Raw genomic sequence first — 22,502 nt, 5'->3', positions numbered from 1 at the left:
CAGATGATTCATTTAACTAACATCAGTAAGTTGCTGTTTTTTCCTCTTCTCATGTCTGAAAGCAACTTTTTATTTGAAAAATCTATTGAATTAAATGAGGAATCTGTTTCACAGCATATAAGTTTTAAAAATCATCTTTAAATCTGAGATTTAATTATATTGGCCAAATTCTGGCTTACCTCGAAAGGTTTATTATATATGTGGAGATACGTCTATAATTAAATGTCTTCTACAGACCACTTAGGAAAATCAGTAATTATTTAATTCTTATTTTCATAGAATGTTCAAGCATAATACTTCATAATAAGCTCACTAATCTGGCGTTGCCCGTAGCCACTTTGGAAGCATTTTGAGGTAGATGGTGACCCCTTTCTGAGCTGCTGGAAATTAGAGCCTCCTTGAGGGCACCTGTCTGCGGTACTGTTACTGGCCTAGTGGTTGGGCCTGGATTTTCTGTTAGGTTTACGGTGATGGAAGAGTTAATTTCCCATGTTATTCCTCCTTTTATTCCCCCTCCCAGCAGCCTCCCTTCAGTCCTGCCTTCTGTTTTCCATCCCCAAACCTCGTCCGTCTGTCCATTGATGAACCTGAACAACTGTGGATCTCCTCTGTGCCAAACACTGAGCCAGATACAGTAAACAGTGGTGAGCAAAGCAGGTGTCCTCCTCTCAAGAAGCTTACAGTCCAGCAGGGGAGAAGGCCAAATGAACAGTGATCTCCAGCGTGATAAGAGAGATCCATCCGGGTCAGGGTAGTCCGTCATAGCACCTCAGTGAGCTAGGGATCTGGGATTGGGTGGGTGTTAGGCTAGGGTGAAGTCTGCAGGAAGAGGGAATCCAGGGGGGAATGGTTCAGAGAGAGGACATAGATGCAAAGCAAGTTGTAGAAATCTTAGCTGTGAACTTGATTTGTGGTTTGATGAATGGCGAGAAAAAAAGACCAAAGCATACCAGTTCTGGGTTGATAGTGCCACCCATCACCTCCATTTTTACTGAAAAAAAGTATAAAGATGGCTTAAAAGGATTTAGTACGCACCCAGAAATAAACAAGACTTGCCCATTCATTTTTCAGTGTTGAGAATGAAAGCTTTTACAATTACTGTCTGTGGCTATTATAATTTATTAGAAAAATGCAGGGTTTTTCCTGTTTTGAATGTCATCTGGAAGCTGTGAATTGGTTATAGCTGAGTAACAAACAGGCTTTGTAAGACAGACAGTACTCTTTATTGACTCCTGTTAAGTGATTTTAGAGATCATTAAACATTTATTTAATATACAGTATCTTCAAAAAGCTAGAATCGTTTACATTCCTTATTGTCTTTTGACAACTTCATGACAGTTCTTTTTGAAAACAGTTATCTTCCTCACTATTGAGACATCTCTAGAAGATGCTTTTAAATTGTGACCCTATTCAAATAGAACAGAAAGCTCTAAATTGCAGTAATAAGTTGAGTTCTAGTGACATTCTCACTGAGGTAGATAGAAGATAGGAGTATAATGAGGGAAAACACAAAATTCTTGAATATTTCTGTGTAATTTTATTATTGTATGTGGGATGGAGAGTCTGATCCTGCTTTCCTCTTAGAGGGCTGGAATGGCTAATGGTGTGCATAAGAGTTGTGACTTTGAATAATAAATACGCAACATTTAATAGAATGTATGAATTGCATCGTGTTGGGTCCCACCTAGCCCTTGTGAATCTTCACTCAGAAGATTCAGATCTAAATACTAGATCTGCATACTTGATCTAAAACTTAGGCAGTATGTTCTCAGCATGGGGCTGTGGTCTGTTGTGTGAAGCCTGTGTGATCACAGGAATTGACTGAAACACTTTACATGGAAGTCTTGCTGATGAAGAAACATGAACGTGTTAATACCTGACTTCTACCAGTAAAATGATCTTTATTATATATGGATTTTCAGAAATCTGTGCTAAAGATACTTAAGCTTTCGACCTGAGGCCCTTTTCCTTAAAGGCTGAACTAGATAAACATTCTTTGTTTTCACTTTGGAAAATGTACAGAAGAAATCCTGGATTACTGTGTGTTCAAATAGTGTGATCACCTAAATATAAAAAGTGTAGCCTTTGGCTAAAATGGTTTTTGGAGTTTAATTTTCATAAGCATGAGCGCTGGGTAATGTACTTTTTAGATGAAATGGTATTGGTATCTTTCTAAGATTTTTTGTATGTGTGTGTGTGTGCGTGCGCTTTCCAGCTTTGCTGTTTGTTTTACCTAGAGTAGTAGCCACAGTTTCTTTGATCATGGCATTTTAAGGTGAAACCTGAGTTCACAGTTCTTGGTTAAATTACAGTTAATCTCTTGGGCTTCCCTGATGTCTCAGTGGTAGAGAATCTGTCTGCCAATGCAGGAGACACAGGAGACACGAGTTCCATTCTTTCTAAGTCAGGAAGATCCTCTGGAGAAGAATACGTCTAAAGTGGAATAATACTGGATCCTCCGCTCCAGTATTCTTGCCTGGAAGATCCCATGGATAGAGGAGCCTGGCAGGCTATAGTCCATGGGTTGCAACGAGTCAGACACAACTTAGTGACCAAGCAACAACAATATAAGACTATCTCTTAGAAAGTGGATTTTTTTTTTTTCTTTCTGATGAAAAGCCTTTCATTTAATAGTTTATTATGATTACAGTGGCATTCTATTAGCCAAGTTTGCAGAGTGAATTCAGGATTTTAAGAGGTCTCTGTTATGAACATGGCCAAAAAAGTTGATTCCAGCTGTGGTGTGTTCCCTGAGAACTGCGGTGGGTGAGTTGTGAAGGGCGGGAGGTGATGCGAATCCAACTGTGAGGGAACCGTGGGGGGCTGCAGAGGCTGCTGGTCACAGAGATGCTGTGGGGAAAAACCGCTGCAGTGGTTTGACATCTTGAGCCTTCTCCTCGTGCCGTGGGGGTGTCCAGGGCACCGGTGGTGTAGGGATCCGCAGGGCACCAGCCAGTATAGATGGGTCATTTCCAAGTCCTCATGTTAGGATTCAGATGTTCAGAGAGATCTGTTAACTTACCGATGGCATTGTCAACCACTCTTTGTTGCTTCTGCCCCAGTGGCTGGTTCCTCTCGTCTTCTGTCTCCTACATCTTGGAGGACAGCAGGGCTCTGTCCTTGGTTTTCCTTTCTTGTCTGTCGGTGTCCTCTTCGCGGGTGAGCTCATTTAGTTTTCTGCTTTTAAATATATTAATAGCATCTTCCACATTCTGACCACTGTCAGGCTTCTGTCTGCAGGGGTGGGCCTCTCCTGCATGTCTAACTGCCGACTGGAAATCAATTACTTGGATAACAGTTGGCATTTTTGTCCTAACGTGTCCAAAGCTGAACCCCCGATTGTGCTCCCTAACATCTGCTCCTCCCTCAGCTCAGGCTTCCCTCTCTCAGAACCTGAAGCCCACTTCCAGCTCAGCACACAATCTCCAGGATCTTCTTGGATGTCTCCCCCTTTCTCTCCTCCCACCTCTACCCTGAAATGCATCCAGAATGTCTCCCTCCTCCCTACCCCCTCCATGACCACATTTGGGGCAGAGACACCAGGGTCTCTAACCTGTACAGTGTCTACTGCAGTGTCTTCTAACTGGTCTCCCTCCAGCTTTTACCCTGGCCACCCTCCCTTCTTTTGTCCACCCTCATACTTGAGCAGCCCTTTCACTTTGAGTTCAGTTCAGTTGCTCAGTCATGTCTGACTCTTTGCAACCTCGTGGACTGCAGCACACCAGGCCTCCCTGCCCATCACCAACTCTCAGAGTTTACTCACTCATGTCCATTGAGTCGGTGATGCCATCCAATTATCTCATCCTCTGTCATCCCCTTCTCTTCCCGCCTTCAGTCTTTCCCAGCATCAGGGTCTTTTCCAGCGAGTTAGTTGGCATCAGGTGGCCAAAATATTGGCATTTCAGCTTCAGCATCCGTCCTTCCAATGAATATTCAGGACTGATTTCCTTTAGGATTGACTGATTGGATCTCCTTGCAGTCCAAGGGATTCTCAAGAGTCTTTTCTAACACCACAGTTCGAAAGCATCAATTCTTTGGCACTCAGCTTTCTTAATAGTCCAACTCTCATATCCATACATGACTACTGGAAAAACCATAGCTTTGACTAGACAGACTTTTGTTGGCAAAGTCATGTCTCTACTTTTTAATATGCTGTCTAGGTTGGTCATAACCTTTCACTTGAGATTCCAGCATGTCACTCGCCTGTTTTAAGTTTGCTTGTAGTATTAATAGCATCCAAAGTCCTACAAATCACCCTTTATCCATGAAGCCACACTGATCAGAAGAAATGATAAAGACATAATTCGCAGAGGATAGCAGATATCCCTTGCAGAAGAACTCCAAATGATTTATGTAGCAGAACTCTTCTCCTGCTGACTGGTGGACTGCCTAGTGACTTCCTTCCAAAGGGTACAGTAGGGAAAGCGGAGCGAGTCTCCCACTGCAGAGAAAGCAGACAAGCCCTGCATCAGCCCGGTGACCAGGGTCAGCATCAGCACCGAGGCGATGTGATGAACATGGCACTTCACCCCCCCACGCCCCCCTGCTCAACCTCCCCTCAATGCATAGCCCCAGTCTAATCATGCGAAAAACATCCAGCGAATTCCAGTCCAGGGACAGTCTACAAAATACCTGACCAGTACGTCTCAGAACTGTCAAGGTCATGAAAAACAAGGCAAATCAGAGAAACTGTTACAGTCCAGAGGAGTCTGAGACGATATGGTGACTGAATATAACGTGGCTGTCTTGGCTGGGATCCTGGCACAGACAAAGGGCATTGGGACTAGACAGTGACTGCTGCTGCTAAGTCGCTTCAGTCGTGTCCGACTCTGTGCGACCCCGTAGACGGCAGCCCACCAGGCTCCCCCATCCCTGGGATTCTCCAGGCAAGAAGACTGGAGTGGGTTGCCATTTCCTTCTCCAATGCATGAAAGTGAAAAGTGAAAGAGAAGTTGCTCAGACATGTCTGACTCTTAGCGACCCCATGGACTGCAGCCCACCAGACTCCTCCGTCCATGGGATTTTCCAGGCAAGAATACTGGAGTGGGGTGCCATTGCCTTCTCCGAGACAGTGACTAACTGTGTTAATATTAGTTCATTAGTTGTGACAAGTGTACCATCATCAGGTGAGATGTTATCAGTGGGGAAACTGTCTTTGTAATTTTTCTGACAATCTAAAGGTATTGTAAAATGTCGGGCATACTTAAAGAAAGGATCTGCTTTGCTACTCTCCCCTCACCCACTGTGCCAAGCCACCGCCGTCTGTCTCTTTGTGGTTTCTCTAACTAGCACTTCTCTCCCGGACATGACTTTGAGCTCCAGGGGCCATTTGGCACTGTCTGCAGACATCTCTTTTGCTGGGGCTGCAGGGAGGAAAGGCTGTAGGCTTTTAGTTGGGTGGAGAGCAGGCTTAATACCAAAGGATGCCTGGGGCAGCTCTCTGTCCCACAGCCTCTCTTCCCCAGTCAAGAATTATCTGCCCCGAACGTCAATACGGCTGAGGTTGAGAAACTCGCATCATTTTTGTCTTTTCCTTCCATGTTTCTGACTACCGTCTCTATTTGCTTCTACTTTATTTTTCTCCTTAACACTCATCATCAGCCTCTGACAGATTCTTTGTTTCCATGTTTGTTTGACTCTCACCAGGAACTGTACCTTCCGTGAGGAGTTGATAGTTTGGTTCACTTATGTATCAGCTGCTGCTGCTGCTGCTAAGTCGCTTCAGTCGTGTCCGACTCTATGCGATCCCATAGACGGCAGCCCACCAGGCTCCCCCGTCCCTGGGATTCTCCAGGCAAGAACACTGGAGTGGGTTGCCATTTCCTTCTCCAGTGCATGAAAGTGGAAAGTGAAAGTGAAGTCGTTCAGTCGTGTCCAACTTTTAGCGACCCCATGGACTGCAGCCCACCAGGCTCCTCCGTCCATGGGATTTTCCAGGCAAGAGTGCTGGAGTGGGGTGCCAGTGCCTTCTCCTATGTATCAGCAGCATGTAGAATGATTCCCGACGTGGTCGTCCAGCACAGTGGTACGTGCATGCTTGGTACTATCTGACTCTTTGCAACCCCATGACCTGAGCCCACTGGGCTCCTCTGTCCATGAGATTTTTCAGGCAAGAATACTGCAATGAGCTGCTATTTCCTACTCCAGGGGATCAAACCCGAGTCTCCTGTGTCTCCTGCATTGGCAGGCAGATTCTTTATCTGCTGAGCCGTCGGGGAAAATGGGTATGGTAGGTGTTCATTAAAAAGGTGTTGAATGAATCAAATAACAAAAGAAAAGTGAATTCACGATAATGTGTGTATGTGAGTGTGTGTATGTATGTATGTGTATATATATATATATATATATATGTATGTATGCTAAAAATTCACATAGTAAAGTGAAGGTGTAAACATCCCCCCAGCTGCCTATTCTCTAGAAGTTACTGCTGTTAACAGTTTAATTCTTATCCGTTCAGAATTTCTCAATCATTTTTAAGCACATCCATGAACTATGCACGTATTTATCTCCCCTTCCTTTTTGCAAATGTAAATGGGATGGGTTTAGTTTTCCCTGTTACTATATCTAGACTTCTTTACATGTCAGTGTATAGAGTACTGTCTTACTCTTTTTGATGACTCCATAATATTTTATTTGTAGAATTAAGCAAAAGTATTTTGCAGTAGAATCCTGGATTGAGATTTTGTTGTAAAGTGGATACTGTTGATAGTAACATTGTGTTCTAAAATAAAGGTGCTTGTGCAAACATCATCTTTTTAATGGTTTTTTAAAGCATTTTCTTTACATCTTATCCCTGGTTTGTAAATGCCTCAGAATCAGGATCTTTGCCTTTTAAAATAATTCTATGAGTTGTTGAATTCCATGTACCTAGCACAGTCTGGGCTTCCCTGGTAGCTCAGCTGGTAAAGAATCTGCCTGCAATGTAGGAGATGCTGGTTTGATTCCTGGGTCGGGAAGATCCCCTGGAGGAGGGATCGGCCACCCATTCCAGTATTCATGGACTTCCCTCGTGGCTCAGATGGTGAAGAATCGACCTGCAGTGTGGGAGTCCTGGGTTTGATTCCTGGTTGGGAAGATCCCCTGGAGGAGGGCATGGCAGCCCACTCCAGTATTCTTGCCTAGAGAATCCCATGGACAGAGGAGCCTGGCGGGCTGCAGTCCATGGGGTCACAGAGTCGGACACGACTGAGCGACCAAGTGCAGCACAGTAGTCTGTCTGCTTTCGGGTTCTCGATACCTGTAGGTTGAATTCAGTCATCAATCAAAGTTGTCACTTGTTTTGATAAAATCACCAGATTGTTGCATCCTCCTCAAATTTCCCTTGAGTATTAGATCTGTGGACCAAATTAAGAGAGTTTTGGGAAAAGATTGTCTTATTTTGTTTAAATATCAGTTGTTCTAGAGGCCAAAAATCTGTCTGCTTTCCTGACTTGATCTGGTGAGAAGACGCGGTCACTAAAGAACAAGTTAGGCTGCCCGACTTCAACGTGATTCAGTATCAGTTAAGTGTCTAATTGCTTTCAGCATATCAGCTTTTTCCTTTTTTTTCCCTAATGAAATGACTCATGGGGCAAAGTTGGCAGTCGCTGAGTTAAGCTCTGAATTTAAGTTGTCATGCTAATTCCCTGGCTGTTTGGCCAGCCCTCCAGCCTGCTGTTTCTCTCAGCTCAGGGAGCAGTCCCATTTCCCAGGTGTTCATTGGAGAGGTCCTTTTCAGGGCCACAGTCCTGTCCTCTTGTGAAGCTGCCTTGATTTACCAAGTGAATGATGTCGGCCCCTAGGGAAACAGTTGGTCTGAAGGTAGTTGTCCTGCTTCCCAGCCAGGCCCCAGCCCAGTGGTCTTGGCTGCCTTGCTGCTGGTTCAGGGCACCCCTTTCTCAAATGTGCTCTTTCCTCCTGCTTCACCCTTGGGCCCTCTGCAGTGCCTGCTACCTTGCTGATCCGGCCCCTCTACATGTGTTTGCATGTGTTTGTGTTTTGTGTTCAGGGGACAGGTTTTTCAGAGCCCTGAAGACAGTGGGTCCTCTGAGTACTGGTTGTGGGCAGCAGTCATGACACCCCAGTGCTGACGCCAAGATCCGCGTCTCTGGTTGAGAGAGGGCAGGTTCTGTTGGACAGCAAGCTAGTGGTCTTCTCTTTCTGAACAGACTTTTTTTGGCTCAGTTTGTTGGTTCAGAAATGACCTTAGTATTAAACTTGATGATATAATTATTTTAATACCTTTAAATAGTTATATAGTGCCAAATGAGATGCTAAACCCTTGTATTATGTAGGGAGTGAACTTAATTATTCTTATAAAGAAATATAATTTCAGGATAAAGTTTGAAATGAGATTGTAAGCTGTCATTATGGGAGGTTATATAGAACCACCATTGACAGTTTTTTTGGTTGTTCTGATTTAGTTGTCCGAAGCTTCTCATGCTCAGGATACTGTAATAGTGTTAAGTTCATGAGGTTTTGAGCACTTAATTTACTCTATACAAGGAAATGTAGGCTTCCCTGGTGGCTCAGATGGTAAAGAATCTGCCTGCAATGCAGGAGACTTGGGTTCAATCCCTGGGTCAAGAAGATCCCCTAGAGAAAGTGAAGTCACTCAGTCGTGTCCGACCCTCAGCAACTCCATGGACTGCAGCCTTCGTCCATGGGATTTTCCAGGCAAGAGTACTGGAGTGGGGTGCCATTGCCTTCTCCCCTAGAGAAGGGAATGACAACCCACTCCAGTATTCTTGCCTGGGAAATCCCATGGACGGAGGAGCCTGGTGGGCTACAGTACATGGAGTCACAGAGTCAGACATAATTGAGCAACTAACACTTTCACTTTCACTTCATGTAAGTTAATGTAAACAAAGACTTCTCACATAGCGTAGTGGTAAAGAATTCTGCCTGCGAGTGCAGGAGACACAGAGACGTATGGGTGGGGAAGATCCCTTGGGGAAGGAAATCGCAACCCATTCCAGTATCCTTGCCTGGGAAATCCCATGGACAGAGAAGCTTGGTGGGCCCCAGTCCGCGGGGTCACGAGTTGGACACGCCTGAGCATGCACACACCTGTACCAAATGGAAAGAGTCTTCACTGTGTACCTTTTTCAGTTCAGTTCAGTCGCTCAGTCGTGTCTGACTCTTTGTGACCCCATGGACTGCAGCACGCCAGGCCTCCTGTCCATCACCAGCTCTAGGAGTTTACTCAGACTCATGTCCATTGAGTCGGTGATGCCATCCAACCTTCTCATCCTCTGTCGTCCCCTTCTCCTCCCACTTTCAATCTTTCCCAGCATCAGGGTCTTTTCAAATGAGTCAGTTCTTCGCGTCAGGTGGCTAAAGTCATGGAGTTTCAGCTTCAGCATCAGTCCTTCCAATGAACACCCAGGACTGATCTCCTTTAGGATGGATTGGTTGGATCTCCTTGCAGTCCAAGGGGCCCTCAAGAGTCTGCTCCAACACCACAGTTCAAAAGTATCAATTCTTCAGTGCTCAGCTTTCTTTATACTCCAACTCTCACATTCATACATGACTACTGGAAAAACCATAGATTTGACTAAACAGACCTTTGTGTACCTTTTTAGCAGTCATAGTTGCCTTCTGGAGAAGGAAACGGCAACCCACTCCAGTATTCTTGCCTGGAGAATCCTGTGGACAGAGGAGCCTGGTGGGCTGCCATCTGTGGGGTCGCACAGAGTCGGACATGACTGAAGCGACTTAGCATGCATGCATTGGAGAAGGAAATGGCAACCCACTCCAGTATTCTTGCCTGGAGAATCCCAGGGATGGAGGAGCCTGTTGGGCTGCTGTCTGTGGGATTGTACAGAGTTGGACACGACTGAAGTGACTTAGCAGCAGCAGCAGCATACTTACCTTCAAGATTGAAGTGCAGGAATAAATTTTGTTGTTACAGCTGGCAGATGGTCATTAAGATCGTTGGAGTCAATAAACTGAAAATTGTTCTTGACCTTAGTAATTCTAGAAATATTAGCAGTGTTGATACTTCTATTGGAAAACCATTGCACTTACTCATATTCTGTGTAGATGGCGAATGCTGTATTAAAATGTGAGGTCTGAAACAAGAAAAGATGTACACTTTTTGTTCATTTCCCTGAAGTAATGTTTCTTATTTGCTTGGCTCGTAGGTGCCTGACAGTTAAACGATGGGGAGGCACTTGGCCTCGCTTCTGCTTCTGCTGCGCCTCCTCCAGCATTTCAGAGATGGTGATGGAAGCGGAACGCTGGAAGAGATGCCCCTGCAGTTCACACATTTCCAGTACAATGTCACAGTGCATGAAAACTCTGCAGCGAAAACCTACGTGGGGCATCCCGTAAAGATGGGTATTTACATGACAAATCCACTGTGGGAGTTAAGGTACAAAATCATCTCAGGAGACAACGAAAACCTATTCAAAGCCGAAGAGTACGTTCTTGGAGACTTTTGCTTTCTGAGAATAAGGACCAAAGGAGGAAATACAGCTATTCTCAACAGAGAAGTGAAAGACCACTACACGTTGATTGTCAAAGCAGTGGAAAAAAATACTAACGCTGAAGCACGAACACAGGTCAGAGTGCAAGTGCTGGATACAAATGACCTGAGACCCCTCTTCTCCCCCACCTCGTACAGCGTGTCTCTACCTGAAAACACAGCCATAAGGACCAGTATCGCAAGAGTCAGTGCCACGGATGCAGACATAGGCACCAATGGAGAATTTTACTACAGTTTCAAAGACCGAACAGACATGTTTGCCATCCACCCCACCAGTGGCACCATTGTTTTAACGGGCAGACTTGACTACACAGAGACCAGTGTCTACGAGATGGAGATTCTCGCCGTGGACCGCGGCATGAAGTTGTACGGTAGCAGCGGCATCAGCAGCATGGCCAAGCTCACGGTTCACGTAGAGCAGGCCAACGCGTGTGCCCCCGTGATAACAGCCGTGACCTCGTCACCGTCCGAACTGGACAGGGACCCCACGTACGCCATCGTGACCGTGGACGACTGCGATCAGGGTGCCAATGGGGAGGTCGCTTCTTTAAGCATCGTGGCGGGAGACCTCCTTCAGCAGTTCAGAACAGTGAGGTCCTCTCCAGGGAGCAGAGAATACAAGCTCAAAGCCACTGGCGCCATCGACTGGGACAGTCATCCTTTCGGCTACAACCTGACGCTCCAGGCGAAAGACAAAGGAACTCCTCCCCAGTTCTCTTCTGTGAAAGTGATCCATGTGATTTCACCACGGTTCAAAGTGGGGCCGGTCAGGTTCGAGAAGGAGGTTTACAGAGCAGAAATCAGCGAATTCGCTCCTCCCCACACACCTGTGGTCATGGTAAAAGCCACGCCTAGCTACCCTCATTTGAAGTATGTTTTTAAAAGCACACCTGGAAAAGCTAAATTCAGTCTGAATCACAACACTGGTCTCATTTCCATCTTAGAACCCCTGAAAAGACAGCAGGCATCCCATTTTGAACTCGAAGTCACAACCAGTGACAGAAAAGCCTCGACCAGAGTCTTGGTTAAAGTCTTGAGTGCCAACAGTCACCCTCCGGAATTTACTCAGACAGCCTACAAAGCATCTTTTGATGAGAACGTGCCCATTGGTACTACGGTCATGAGTGTGAGCGCTGTAGACCCTGATGAGGGTGAGAACGGGTACGTGACTTACAGCATTGCAAACTTAAATCACGTGCCGTTCGTCATTAACCATTTCACAGGCGCCGTGAGTACTTCAGAAAACTTGGACTATGAGCTGATGCCACGGGTTTACACTCTGAGGATTCGCGCATCAGACTGGGGCTCGCCCTACCGCCGGGAGATTGAGATCCTTGCCACCCTTACTCTCAATAACTTGAATGACAACACACCCCTATTTGAGAAGATAAATTGTGAAGGAACGATTCCCAGGGATCTGGGCGTCGGGGAGCAGATAACTACCGTCTCTGCTATCGATGCAGATGAACTTCAGTTGGTGCGATACCAGATCGAGGCTGGAAATGAACTGGACTTGTTCAGCTTGAACCCCAACTCCGGGGTACTGTCATTAAAGCAGTCGCTGATGGATGGCTTAGGGGCCAAGGTGTCATTTCACAGCCTGAGAATCACGGCTACAGATGGAGAGAATTTTGCCACCCCGTTATACATCAACATGACCGTGGCTGCCCTTCGCAAGCCGGTCAGCCTGCAGTGTGAGGAGACGGGCGTGGCCAAAATGCTGGCGGAGAAACTCCTGCAGGCGAACAAGCTGCACAGCCAGGGAGAGGTCGAGGACGTCTTCTTTGACTCCCACTCTGTCAATGCTCACGCGCCCCAGTTCAGAAGTACTCTTCCAGCTGGGATCCAGGTCAAGGAAAACCAGCCTGTGGGTTCCAGCCTGCTTGTCATGAATGCTACTGATCTCGACACTGGCTTCAACGGGAAGCTGGTCTACGCCGTTTCCGGAGGAAATGAAGATAGCTGCTTCATTATGGACATGGAAACGGGGATGCTCAAAATCCTGTCTCCCCTTGACCGTGAGACGACAGACAGGTACACCCTGAACATCACAGTGTCTGACCTGGGACTGCCACAGAGGGCGGCGTGGCATCTGCTGGAGATCCGAGTCCTGGACGCCAATGATAATCCACCTGAATTTTTACAGGAGAGCTACTTTGTTGAAGTGAGCGAAGACAAAGAGATAAACAGTGAAATCATCCAGGTGGAAGCCACAGACAAAGACCTGGGGCCAAACGGACACGTGAGGTACTCTATTCTCACCGACACAGACAAGTTCTCAATCGACAGCGTGACTGGAGTGGTTAAAATCCTGAACCCCTTGGACCGTGAGGAGCAGCAGGTGCATTACTTAAAGGTTGAAGCCAGGGATCAAGCCAGGGAAGAACCCCAGCTGCTCTCTACGGTGATTCTCAAAGTATCCTTAGACGATGTGAATGACAACCCGCCCAAGTTTATTCCCCCTAATTACCACGTGAAAGTTCGAGAGGACCTTCCAGAAGGGACCATAATCATGTGGTTAGAGGCCCACGACCCTGATTTGGGTCAGTCTAGTCAAGTGAGGTACAGTCTCCTGGACCACGGAGAAGGAAACTTTGATGTGGATAAGCTCAGCGGAGCCGTGAGGATCATACAGCAGTTGGACTTTGAGAAGAAGCAGGTATATAACCTCACGGTGAGGGCCAAAGACAAAGGGAAGCCCATTTCTCTGTCTTCCACTTGCTACGTTGAAGTGGAGGTCATCGACGTGAATGAGAACCTCCATCCGCCCGTGTTTCCCAGCTTTGTGGAAAAGGGTGCGGTGAAAGAAAACGCCCCTCTTGGTTCTTCAGTCATGAAGGTGTCCGCTCGTGATGAGGACATGGGAAGAGATGGGGAGATCCACTACTCCATTCGGGATGGTTCTGGTGTTGGTGTTTTCAGAATAGATGAAGAAACAGGTGAGTGTGTTCTCTTTACGCTGGCTTGCTCTTCCCTCTCATTTCTTTCTAAAGTAAATGTCCCCCGTGTTGACTCTTTCACAGTTCCCCTTTGGCCCCTAGGGCGCAGTGCACATCCATGCTTTTTGTCCTGTTGCCTGTGTCTTTGTGTAGTATGGAACCAGAGGAACCTGAATTGAAACCATGACCCCTGATCCTGACCTCCAGGTTTGTTCTCTATCTTATCAAAAGCTTCATTGTGATTTTTCTGTAACTCTTGAGAGGCCCTTCCGAAGTTTCTCCAGCTGGTGCAGGTGCAGACATAGGCGACCACTCCGCTGCCTGGCGTGCTATTCAGATGTTGGTGCACACCCGCAAGTAAGGGAGCCTACAGAGAGAGGACCGTGTACGCTCTCTAGGTTTCATTTGAACGGCAGATGGAGGCTGTAGAAGGTGGAGTTGGAGGGACCTGGCTTTGAATCGTGGCTCTCTCAGCTGTTAATTTGATGGTCTTGGACAAATTGATTATCCTCTTAAAATTGACTTCCTCCACCTATAAGATGGGGGCACCCCAATTTACTGAAAGATTTTTGTGGGGATAAAGTGAAATAACGTGTTATCGTCTGTTGTTTAATGTCTTTTGGAAGTGGTAACAATGCTCCGTTATACATCCTTCCTCCTGGAACGAGGACCTAAAAACAGAACATCCAGGACAGCCATTTATGCTAGAGTATATATGTATTATTTTGCATTTTGTACATACCTCTAATTTAACTGCTTTTCATGGATTTTATAGTTATATGTCAGTCTCCCCTGCTGGTGTGTGAACCGTGTTATTACTTTGCTGGGGCAGCCATAACAGAGGTCTGCCACAGACACAGTGCTTAAACAACAGAAATTTATTTTTCACATGTGGAGGCTGCAAATCAAAGATCAACGTGTTGGCAGAGTACGTTTCTCCCGAGCCCTCTCTCCTTGGCTTGTAGTTGACCATCGTCCGCTGTGACATCACATGATCCTCTCTGTTAACGTCTGTGTCCTCATCTCTTTGTATGAGGGACCGCCCCCTCATTTTAACTTCTTTTTAACTCGTTTATCTCATTTGGGGCCCTGTCTCTAAGGACAGTCATGTTTTGAGGGACTGGGGATTTTGGACTTGGACACATGAATCTCGGGAGACACAGTTCATAACAAAACTACCTTTAAGGACAGGCTTTTAGCGCATATATTTTCTGTCCTCAGCACCCACCAGATATTGCCTGATAGAAGCTGCTTATTACATGGTAAAAGATTGAATGAGTAAATTAAAGATTATTTTTGTTTTGAATGTCCTGCCTTCTGAAACTGCTAGGGAAAATAGAAGGAAACTGGGGTAACCCCAGCAGTCATCAGCCACAGATGGAGTTCGGTTTGTTTATTAATCTCACTGCTATTTCCTTTACGAATATGTCCATTCTAAAAGGCATATTTTTTTCTTATTGTTTTAAATCTTCAAGTTTTTATTCAGTAATGCCACAAATAAGTTCTTCACTCAGTACCCACCCCAGTGTGCAGTTCCATGTCTAATAGGTGTACAGCAAGTGAAAAATTTAATTATTGTCCTAGAAATAAGTGATTTCAGAGGGTACACAATTTTTAACATGTTTTTGTTTATTCAGAGGATTCTTTCTCTAGTGAATTACATACCTCTAGTGTGTGGTATAGATCTGCAGACTCATCATCTGCCACTCATCCAAAAGATCTGTAATGGTTAATTCAAGAGAAAATAGCGTTGCCAGCAGCAGTTAGTAATCACCCACCTGAAGAGTGGAATGGATCTTTTCCCTTATCATACTCTCTGATATGAATTAGTTTTCAGGTACAATGGCAACATAGAAAAATACCCAGAATTTAGTAACTGAAGCTGAAAGTATGAAGTGTTTTATGAATTTCATAAGGACAATTTTTCCTACTTATTTTTTTCTTTTCCAAGGTGGGCTTTGAACACCTTGAAAGAGAACTGTCATAGTTGAAAGATAGAAAATAGAAACAAAATCTTAATTTACATTTCCTTTATGTCTTAAATTATGTGAGCACTGTCTTTTGGGTTTTTTTCTTTCAAGTTCAGAAGAGTATTTCTATTGTTGCTTTTTAAAGACCTATTTAGAAACTAGCATTTTTGGTCTATAAATTGAAGAGACTGGAATAGTCTTACTATTGGGGGTGGGCGGATAGGGGAGAGGGTGTGCAGCCAACCAGCTGAACAGGGCAGCGTTCTGAAATAATTTTAGTCGTTTTCAAGCTGAAGGGCAGGGCTAGACTTCAAGGGTGGTAATTTAGTGAGAGGCCGGGCATGGGTTGGGATTATGGGCATCGGGTTAGGAAAGTGTATGATCAACTGTTATGCATTGGTACAAAGATTGAGATTTAAAGGTGAGAGAAAAATTGGAAATTTCTAGGTCATCTCTTCTATAGTCCTTCCGTTATAGAGGAAAATACAGCAGATTTAGGTTTATATGCTTTTGAAGTTGCATGAAGGTGATATAATAGTTTTTATACATTGCTCTGGTAAACGTTGCAAGATATTTTCTTTTTGTCAGTAGGATTATCAGCCCAGGCGTTTACAGAGATCCCCAGCAAGACATCTGATATCATGGTGTCGAATTCCTTCATGAAAAGTCAATATGTTTGTGCGATAGAAATCCTAAATTAGATATGCCACTTTTCTGTTTGGGTTTTGCCTCACTGATTTTGAAGGCAGGTTGGGAGTGTGGGGAGGTGCCTGGCAGATGAGGAAAAGTAGGGGCAGTTCTGAAACACCAGTGGGTACCCCCTCAGACAAGGCAGGCAAACTCCAGCATGAGTTGGGGTTGGCCTGGCCCAGGTGGAGTCATTAGCATCTTTCTAGAAGGTCAGTATGGGCTTCCTGGTGACTAAAGAATCTTCCTGCAATGCAGGAGACCCAGGTTCAGTCCCTGACTTGGGATGATCCCCTGGAGAAGGAAATGACAACCCACTCCAGTATTCTTGCCTGGAGAATCCTATGGACCGGGGAGTCTGGTGGGCTTCAGTCCATGGGTTCCTGAAGAATCAGACAAAGAGAACTTAAGTCTCTGCTGCTTGCCCACTTCTGCTGAGCTCTCACCTTCTCCTCTAGTGATGCCTTTCATACAGGGCTGATGGCCGTGGGCCTGTTCAGAGCTGCTGTGACTGTGAAGACCATGAACCTGCCCGCCTCATTGTCGCTTTGCTTCTTGCCTTTGACTTAACTTTAAACTAGATCATTGGCTGAATATAATAAAATCAAGTTTTTGTGGTGTTTTACCTATTTCAGCATTGTTACATAGGCATATCATTTGTATGCTTCTCATAGAACAGAGGACATATTCAGCTGTCTGAATTTAGTTCTTACTATTTTTAAGATCCTCCCTTTTCCCTTAAAAAAAAAAAACAAAACAAAAAAACGCTGCTTAAACTTGAAATATCCCCTGACAATTTTTTTTTTTTGGAAATGGAAATTCTATGGACTACCGAAAATATGTATTTGAGTGAACAGCCCTGTCAGCTCTGGGTGTTATGCATATTTTGCTAATTGGCTTTGCAGGGAGGTAACACATACTTGCAGTGTAGGGGTGACAGTCATTTGACTCATCAGTTAATCTCTCACTGTGTCATATGCTTTTTCCTAGAGAGGCTTCTGGGTGTTAGTGAACCATTCTGACAAATCCAAGCCCGCATGATTGAGGTTTGGAAGGGTTGAGTGTTGGGTGAAACATTATTTGAAAAGCCTGCCGTTAGAGATCAATCTCCAGTACTCTATAAAGAGTCTCCCCTTTTTGTCTCCTTAAAATCTGCAGTGAGGATTGTAAAGCAGGTTTAACAGAAATGTTACAGGAGTAGGTATCTTGGAAATGTGTAATTTCACATTTCGGTTTTTATTTGCCTGACTTTATACTTCTTAGCATTCACCCCATTCTCACTTCCAGGACATTGCTGGTTGCTTTGTCGGAAGCTTCCGAGTTGAGCAGAGTAGAATCTTAGGGCTTCCTTCTGGAGATTTGTGGAATTAATTCAGCTTAGTATTCTTGGCTGGTGAGGACCAAACCAACTTAATTATTACTTGAGCGCCAATAAAACGTTGCAGGTCTTTGCTCATTTTTAAAATAGGGTATAATTTTTAAAACTAGCGAAAGGCTTGGCCAAAAGGTTTACTTTTAAAATTGTTAACGGGACCTCATATCGAAGCAGGGTTTAGTTGAGCCCTGCTCCACCCGTGTCTGTATCGTAATGAACGCCTTCTGTGTGTGATTTCCCTACTGTCTGGAGCGCCTCAGTTGGGCTCTTACTGTAATGCAACCCGGTAAGAGTGTTCCCTTTCTGACTCGACGTATTTCGGGAGACCGTGTTTTTCACTAAGATAAAAGCAAATTTTTGAACTTCTTAGGGCTGTATTACTCTTAGAACACCAATTGTGGTTTCAGGATTGAAATTTACATTCCAGTGAAAAGACTTGGAATGAATTAACATGGAAGTAACAGCTGTTGCAATGGGATAAATCATCGTTCATGAATGACGGGAGGGAGAGTAAGGACTACGTCTTTCTTGAGAGAACCCGGCTAAGGACTATGTCTTTCTTGAGAGAACCCAGCTACAGTGTCATTCCGGGGGAGTGTTACTGCACCATTCCTAGGTCTGGAGACTGGCTTAGGGGACGAAGGAGCAATGAGTTAGCCTGGTGGAAACAGAAGGGAATTCCAGTCCAGTCTCACCTTATTGTTGACTTCAGTGAGGAGGGAGAATGCCTCTGGGGATTCAGTCTGGTTTGGCAGAGCTCTTGAGTGTTTTCATTATGATTTTAATTATTCGCTCAAGTTTAAAAAAGACCTTTTCCTAACTTAAAAGTAGGATATCCTGCATACTGCCAGGGACCCATGATTTTTCCTACGGCCACTTCTCTCGGGACAGATAGTAGCCTGTAGAGGAGAAGGAAGGCTATTAATGGGCTCAAGCTGGAGGACTGAAAAGCCTGTAAGAGTGGCTGAGGGCCGGGCGGTTCCTAGAAGTGTGATCTCCTGGGGTGGGACCAGTTACCCTGCTTGGAGCTGGGTCTAGAATTCCTGGCAGCAGGAACTAAAATAGGGACTGGTGGGAGGCCGCAAGGGAGTGAAGAAATGTGCTGGTGAAAGGGCTTTTGTGTCGCCATCTCCTCCCTCGAGTGGCCACAGCTGCTTTCTGTCCTGTTCTTTATTCTCCTCCCCAGAAAGTTGAGGAGAAAGGAAACTGGTTTCATGGCCCCAGTGAGACCGAAAAAGGGGCTTTGGCAGGAAGCATGTTATGATCATGTATGTGCCGTTGCTCTGGTCGGGAGTAAAGAATCTGTGACTCTGAGTCAGAGGATGGAGGGCATGGTAGTCCTTTCTGCTGGGGCGGGGATCCTCTGGGGAGCCAGGAGGGTTTTAAGGTGAAAACAGGATCTCATTAGAAATCCAAAGGGAACTCTGTTTTGGTTTGTGGGTTTTTTTTTTCACTTAAAAATAATTAAATTTATTTATTTTTAATTGAAGGATAATTGCTTTACAGTATTGTGTTGGTTTCTGCCGTACATCAGCCTGAATCAGCCATAGGCACACATGTGTCCCATCCCTCTTGAACATCCCTCCCACCTCCCTCCCCATCCTACCCCTCTAGGTTGTTACAGAGCCCCGGGTTGAGTTCCCTGAGTCATACAGTAAATTCCCATTGGCTTTGTATTTTACATACTGTAATGTGTGTTTCCATGCTAGGAAACAGGGCTCAACTTTCCTTTGCTGCTGCTGCCAAGCCGCTTCAGTCACATCCGACTCTGTGCGACCCCATAGACGGCAGCCCACCAGGCTCCCCCGTCCCTGGGATTCTCCAGGCAAGAACACTGGAGTGGATTGCCATTTCCTTCTCCAATGCATGAAAGTGAAAACTTTCCTTTAGTTATTTGTGTATTTAACAAGTTGATGCTTTAGGCGCCGAGGGACGGTGCTTGGAGGAGGGGGCGGGATATAACACCCTGTGCCCTGTGGTTCCGCGTGGTCTCGTGTTGTTGAGCAGCACGTGGTGAAGGTGTGCAGTGCACTGATCCAGTCCTGCGTGGCATGTGAGGGTCAGAACCGGGAGGGGACGGGCTGGAACCACTTGGGGTGCTCTCCGGCGTCAAGCCTTTGGTGATAATGACAGTAGTGACGTGGACGTTGTGGTAATAATGAGCCACAGATACTGAGTGTCACGGCCAGTGCTGTCCTAAGCCCTCTATGTATGTTAACGTGTTTAATCCTCACAACTAAGACTCACAGCTGCAACTCACACTTGACTCACACCTGTGACTTCCCTGGCGGCTAAAAGCCGGTAAAAGCGTTTGCCTACAATGCAGGAGACCCAGGTTCCATCCCTGGGTTGGGAAGATCCCCTGGAGAAGGAAATGGCAACCCACTCCAGTATTCTTGCCTGGAGAAGCCCATGGACGGAGGAGCCTAGTGATCTACAGTCCATGGGGTCGCAGAGTTGGATGCCACTGAATAGGCAAAACCACTTGAGTGCTAAGTGGCAGAACTAGGGAGTTGTGTGCACGGGAACCCTGCACTGAACTGCCGTCACTCAAGAGTGGTCTTGCCACACTGTTTGTGGTCAGTCGTGTCCAACTCTTTGCAACCCCCATGGACTGTAGCCCACCAGCCTCCTCTGTCCATGGCATTCTCCGGAGGGAGCCCATATAAAAACCACCAGTTGAGTAGGAGTCTGGCCTGAATGGGGGTGGGCTGGGCTGTTCACTTCAGTCCTAAATTTGAGGGTTGGTCTTGAAAGGAATATTGACTCAGAGACTCTCCTTCCTTCATTTTTATTCCCAGAATGATGTGTGGCTCTTTGGCACATTTAGTAGAACAGAGTTTTAGTGTTACGAAGTGGTGGCATTTAAACACTTTAGATTATTGCTCTGAAGTGTTTAGTATCTGGTGCCGAATATAGACAGTAGTGAGCTCTGCCGTCTGGTGGCGGGGGACAGGTATCTCACCTGTGTTTGCAGTTGTGACACTCTGACCTTCCCATGAATAAAAATGCCATCTGCCTGCCTGCCTGAACTCTGTTGGACGTTAATCGAAGCCTCTTGTCCTGGAAACATTGTTTTAGCTGGCTGTTAGGGTCCTGGCTAACCTTTAAAACCAGTTTAACCCACACAGCGGCGGGAGCTGGCTTAGCCCACGCTTCCTCTTTGAATGGATTTCCTTGTGTCCTTGTTGTCTTACCTTGTCCTCCTCGGTGCCCTGGCCTCAGGTGCTGTCCTCGCCACCGTGACGCGTGTGGCTCGACGCCCTAATGAGCCTGTTCTCCCCCGCAGCCCTCCTGGCAGGGAACCACCTTTATGTTCTGAACGTGTTGAAGACCTGAGTGTTCATACTTTGAGTGGCCTGTGTGTGTAAAGATTTAATACCCCATTCACATCCAGGCTGTTCTTTCCATGTTGCCTGCCTTGCCCAATTCTGAAAATTGAGTAAATCTTGAAACTCGAGTTGTTTGCTCATGTTGGATTTTTTTTTTTTTTTCTTAACCATTTCGTTGCTGTTGTTTTGACTTTGTGGATTATTTGCATTCACAAGCCTGGGTTTGTCAAGTTGTTAATTATCTATTTGTATTTTGTGTGCTGCTTTGCTTCGCAGCTGCCTTCATAGCATTTAGTTTTTTAAAAAACCAAGCGTATTGGTGTACAGAGTGCGTGCTCACCGTACGGGACGCAGTGCCACGAAGCACAGCCTTTCATGTCTTTGTTACTGAGGATAAATGGGCTTGGAAAGATTGTTATTCAAGGGCACATGCGGAACTTGTTGAGTTGGCAGTTATCCAGTTTAACAGCAGTGATAAAAGTGGAGGAAACTATTCACATATATACTTCAAGGGCCAGTCTTATCAATTAACTTGCCTTGGGAATTGAAGTATGCCCTCTCGGAATGTCTGCTATCGTATTTAACCTGTTTCATTGCTAGGCGTCCGTGTAGCTGAGTAAACAGATCCGTTGAAAGAGATTCTTTAGCGGTGTCTTATTTATTTTATACTGGAGAAAGTCTACCAAATGTTGTCTTCTTAATTTTAGCCTAGTTGATTTTTGCTTTTCTTTCTTTCTTTCATTTTTGATAAAGTTACCCAGCTATTTCTGTGATGTAAGACTTCTTTCTACTTTGAGCGAGTTTAGCCATATTGTACTCTTATTTCCTTCATCTTTATCACCATTGACATGTAATTGAAGTTAATATTCATTGAGTGCTTTACCTGGTGGCCCACATGGTAAAGAATCTGCCTGCAATGCAGGAGACCTGGGTTCGATCCCTGGGTCGGAAAGATCCCCCGGAGAGGGGCATGGGAACCCACTCCAGTATTCTCGCCTGGAGAATCCCATGGACAGAGGAGCCTGGTGGGCTCCAGGCCATGCGATCGCAAAGAGTCCAACATGACTGAGCTTAGATCTAACTTAACCCCACTGTGTACTAGCCCTATTTTAAGCTCTTTATTTTATTGTCTCATTCAGTTCAGTCGCTCAGTCATGTCCGACTCTGCAACTTCATGGACTGCAGCATGCTAAGCCTCCCTGTCCATCACCAACTCCCAGAGTCTACCCAAACTCATGTCCATTGAGTTGGTGATGCCATCCAACCGTCTCATCCTCTCTCGTCCCCTTCTCCTCCTGCCCTCAATCTTTCCCAGCATCAGGGTCTTTACAAATAAGTCAGCTCTTCACATCAGGTGGCCAGAGTTTTGGAGTTTCAGCTTCAACATCAGTCCTTCCAATGAACACTCAGGACTGATCTCCTTTCAGATGGACTGGTTGGACCTCCTTGCAGTCCAAGGGACTCTCAAGAGTTTTCTCCAGCACCACAGTTCAGAAGCATCAATTCTTCAGCACTCAGCTTTCTTTATACTCCAGCTCTCACATCTATACATGACTACTGGAAAAACCATAGCCTTGACTAGACGGACCTTTGTTGGCAAAGTATAATGTCTCTACTTTTTAATATGCTGTCTAGGTTGGTCATAACGCTCCTTCTGAGGAGTAAGCATCTTTTAATTTCATGGCTGCAGTCACCATCTGCAGTGATTTTGGAGCCCCCCAAAATAAAGTC

General features: G+C 45.6%; 1 protein-coding gene across 5 annotated transcripts in view; it reads left to right on the top strand.

Annotated features, from left to right (window-relative positions):
- FAT1 (FAT atypical cadherin 1) overlaps positions 1–22,502 on the top strand; it is a 125,665-nt gene that overhangs the window by 6,243 nt on the left and 96,920 nt on the right. For all 5 annotated transcript variants that reach the window (XR_002180039.2, XM_070781738.1, XM_019953462.2 and 2 more), the window contains exon 2: positions 10,125–13,407. Coding sequence is in view for 4 of the 5 variants with exons in the window: in XM_070781738.1 (XP_070637839.1) it covers positions 10,143–13,407 (3,265 nt within the window). In the remaining variant the exon portion in view is untranslated. The remainder of the gene's footprint in view (positions 1–10,124; positions 13,408–22,502) is intronic.

This window comes from Bos indicus, chromosome 27 (assembly GCF_029378745.1).
Source record: "Bos indicus isolate NIAB-ARS_2022 breed Sahiwal x Tharparkar chromosome 27, NIAB-ARS_B.indTharparkar_mat_pri_1.0, whole genome shotgun sequence".
In the NCBI taxonomy this organism is placed as follows: Eukaryota; Metazoa; Chordata; class Mammalia; order Artiodactyla; family Bovidae; genus Bos; species Bos indicus.
The sequence above is the reverse complement of the archived record's forward strand: the minus strand, read 5'-3'. Positions and strand labels throughout refer to the sequence as shown.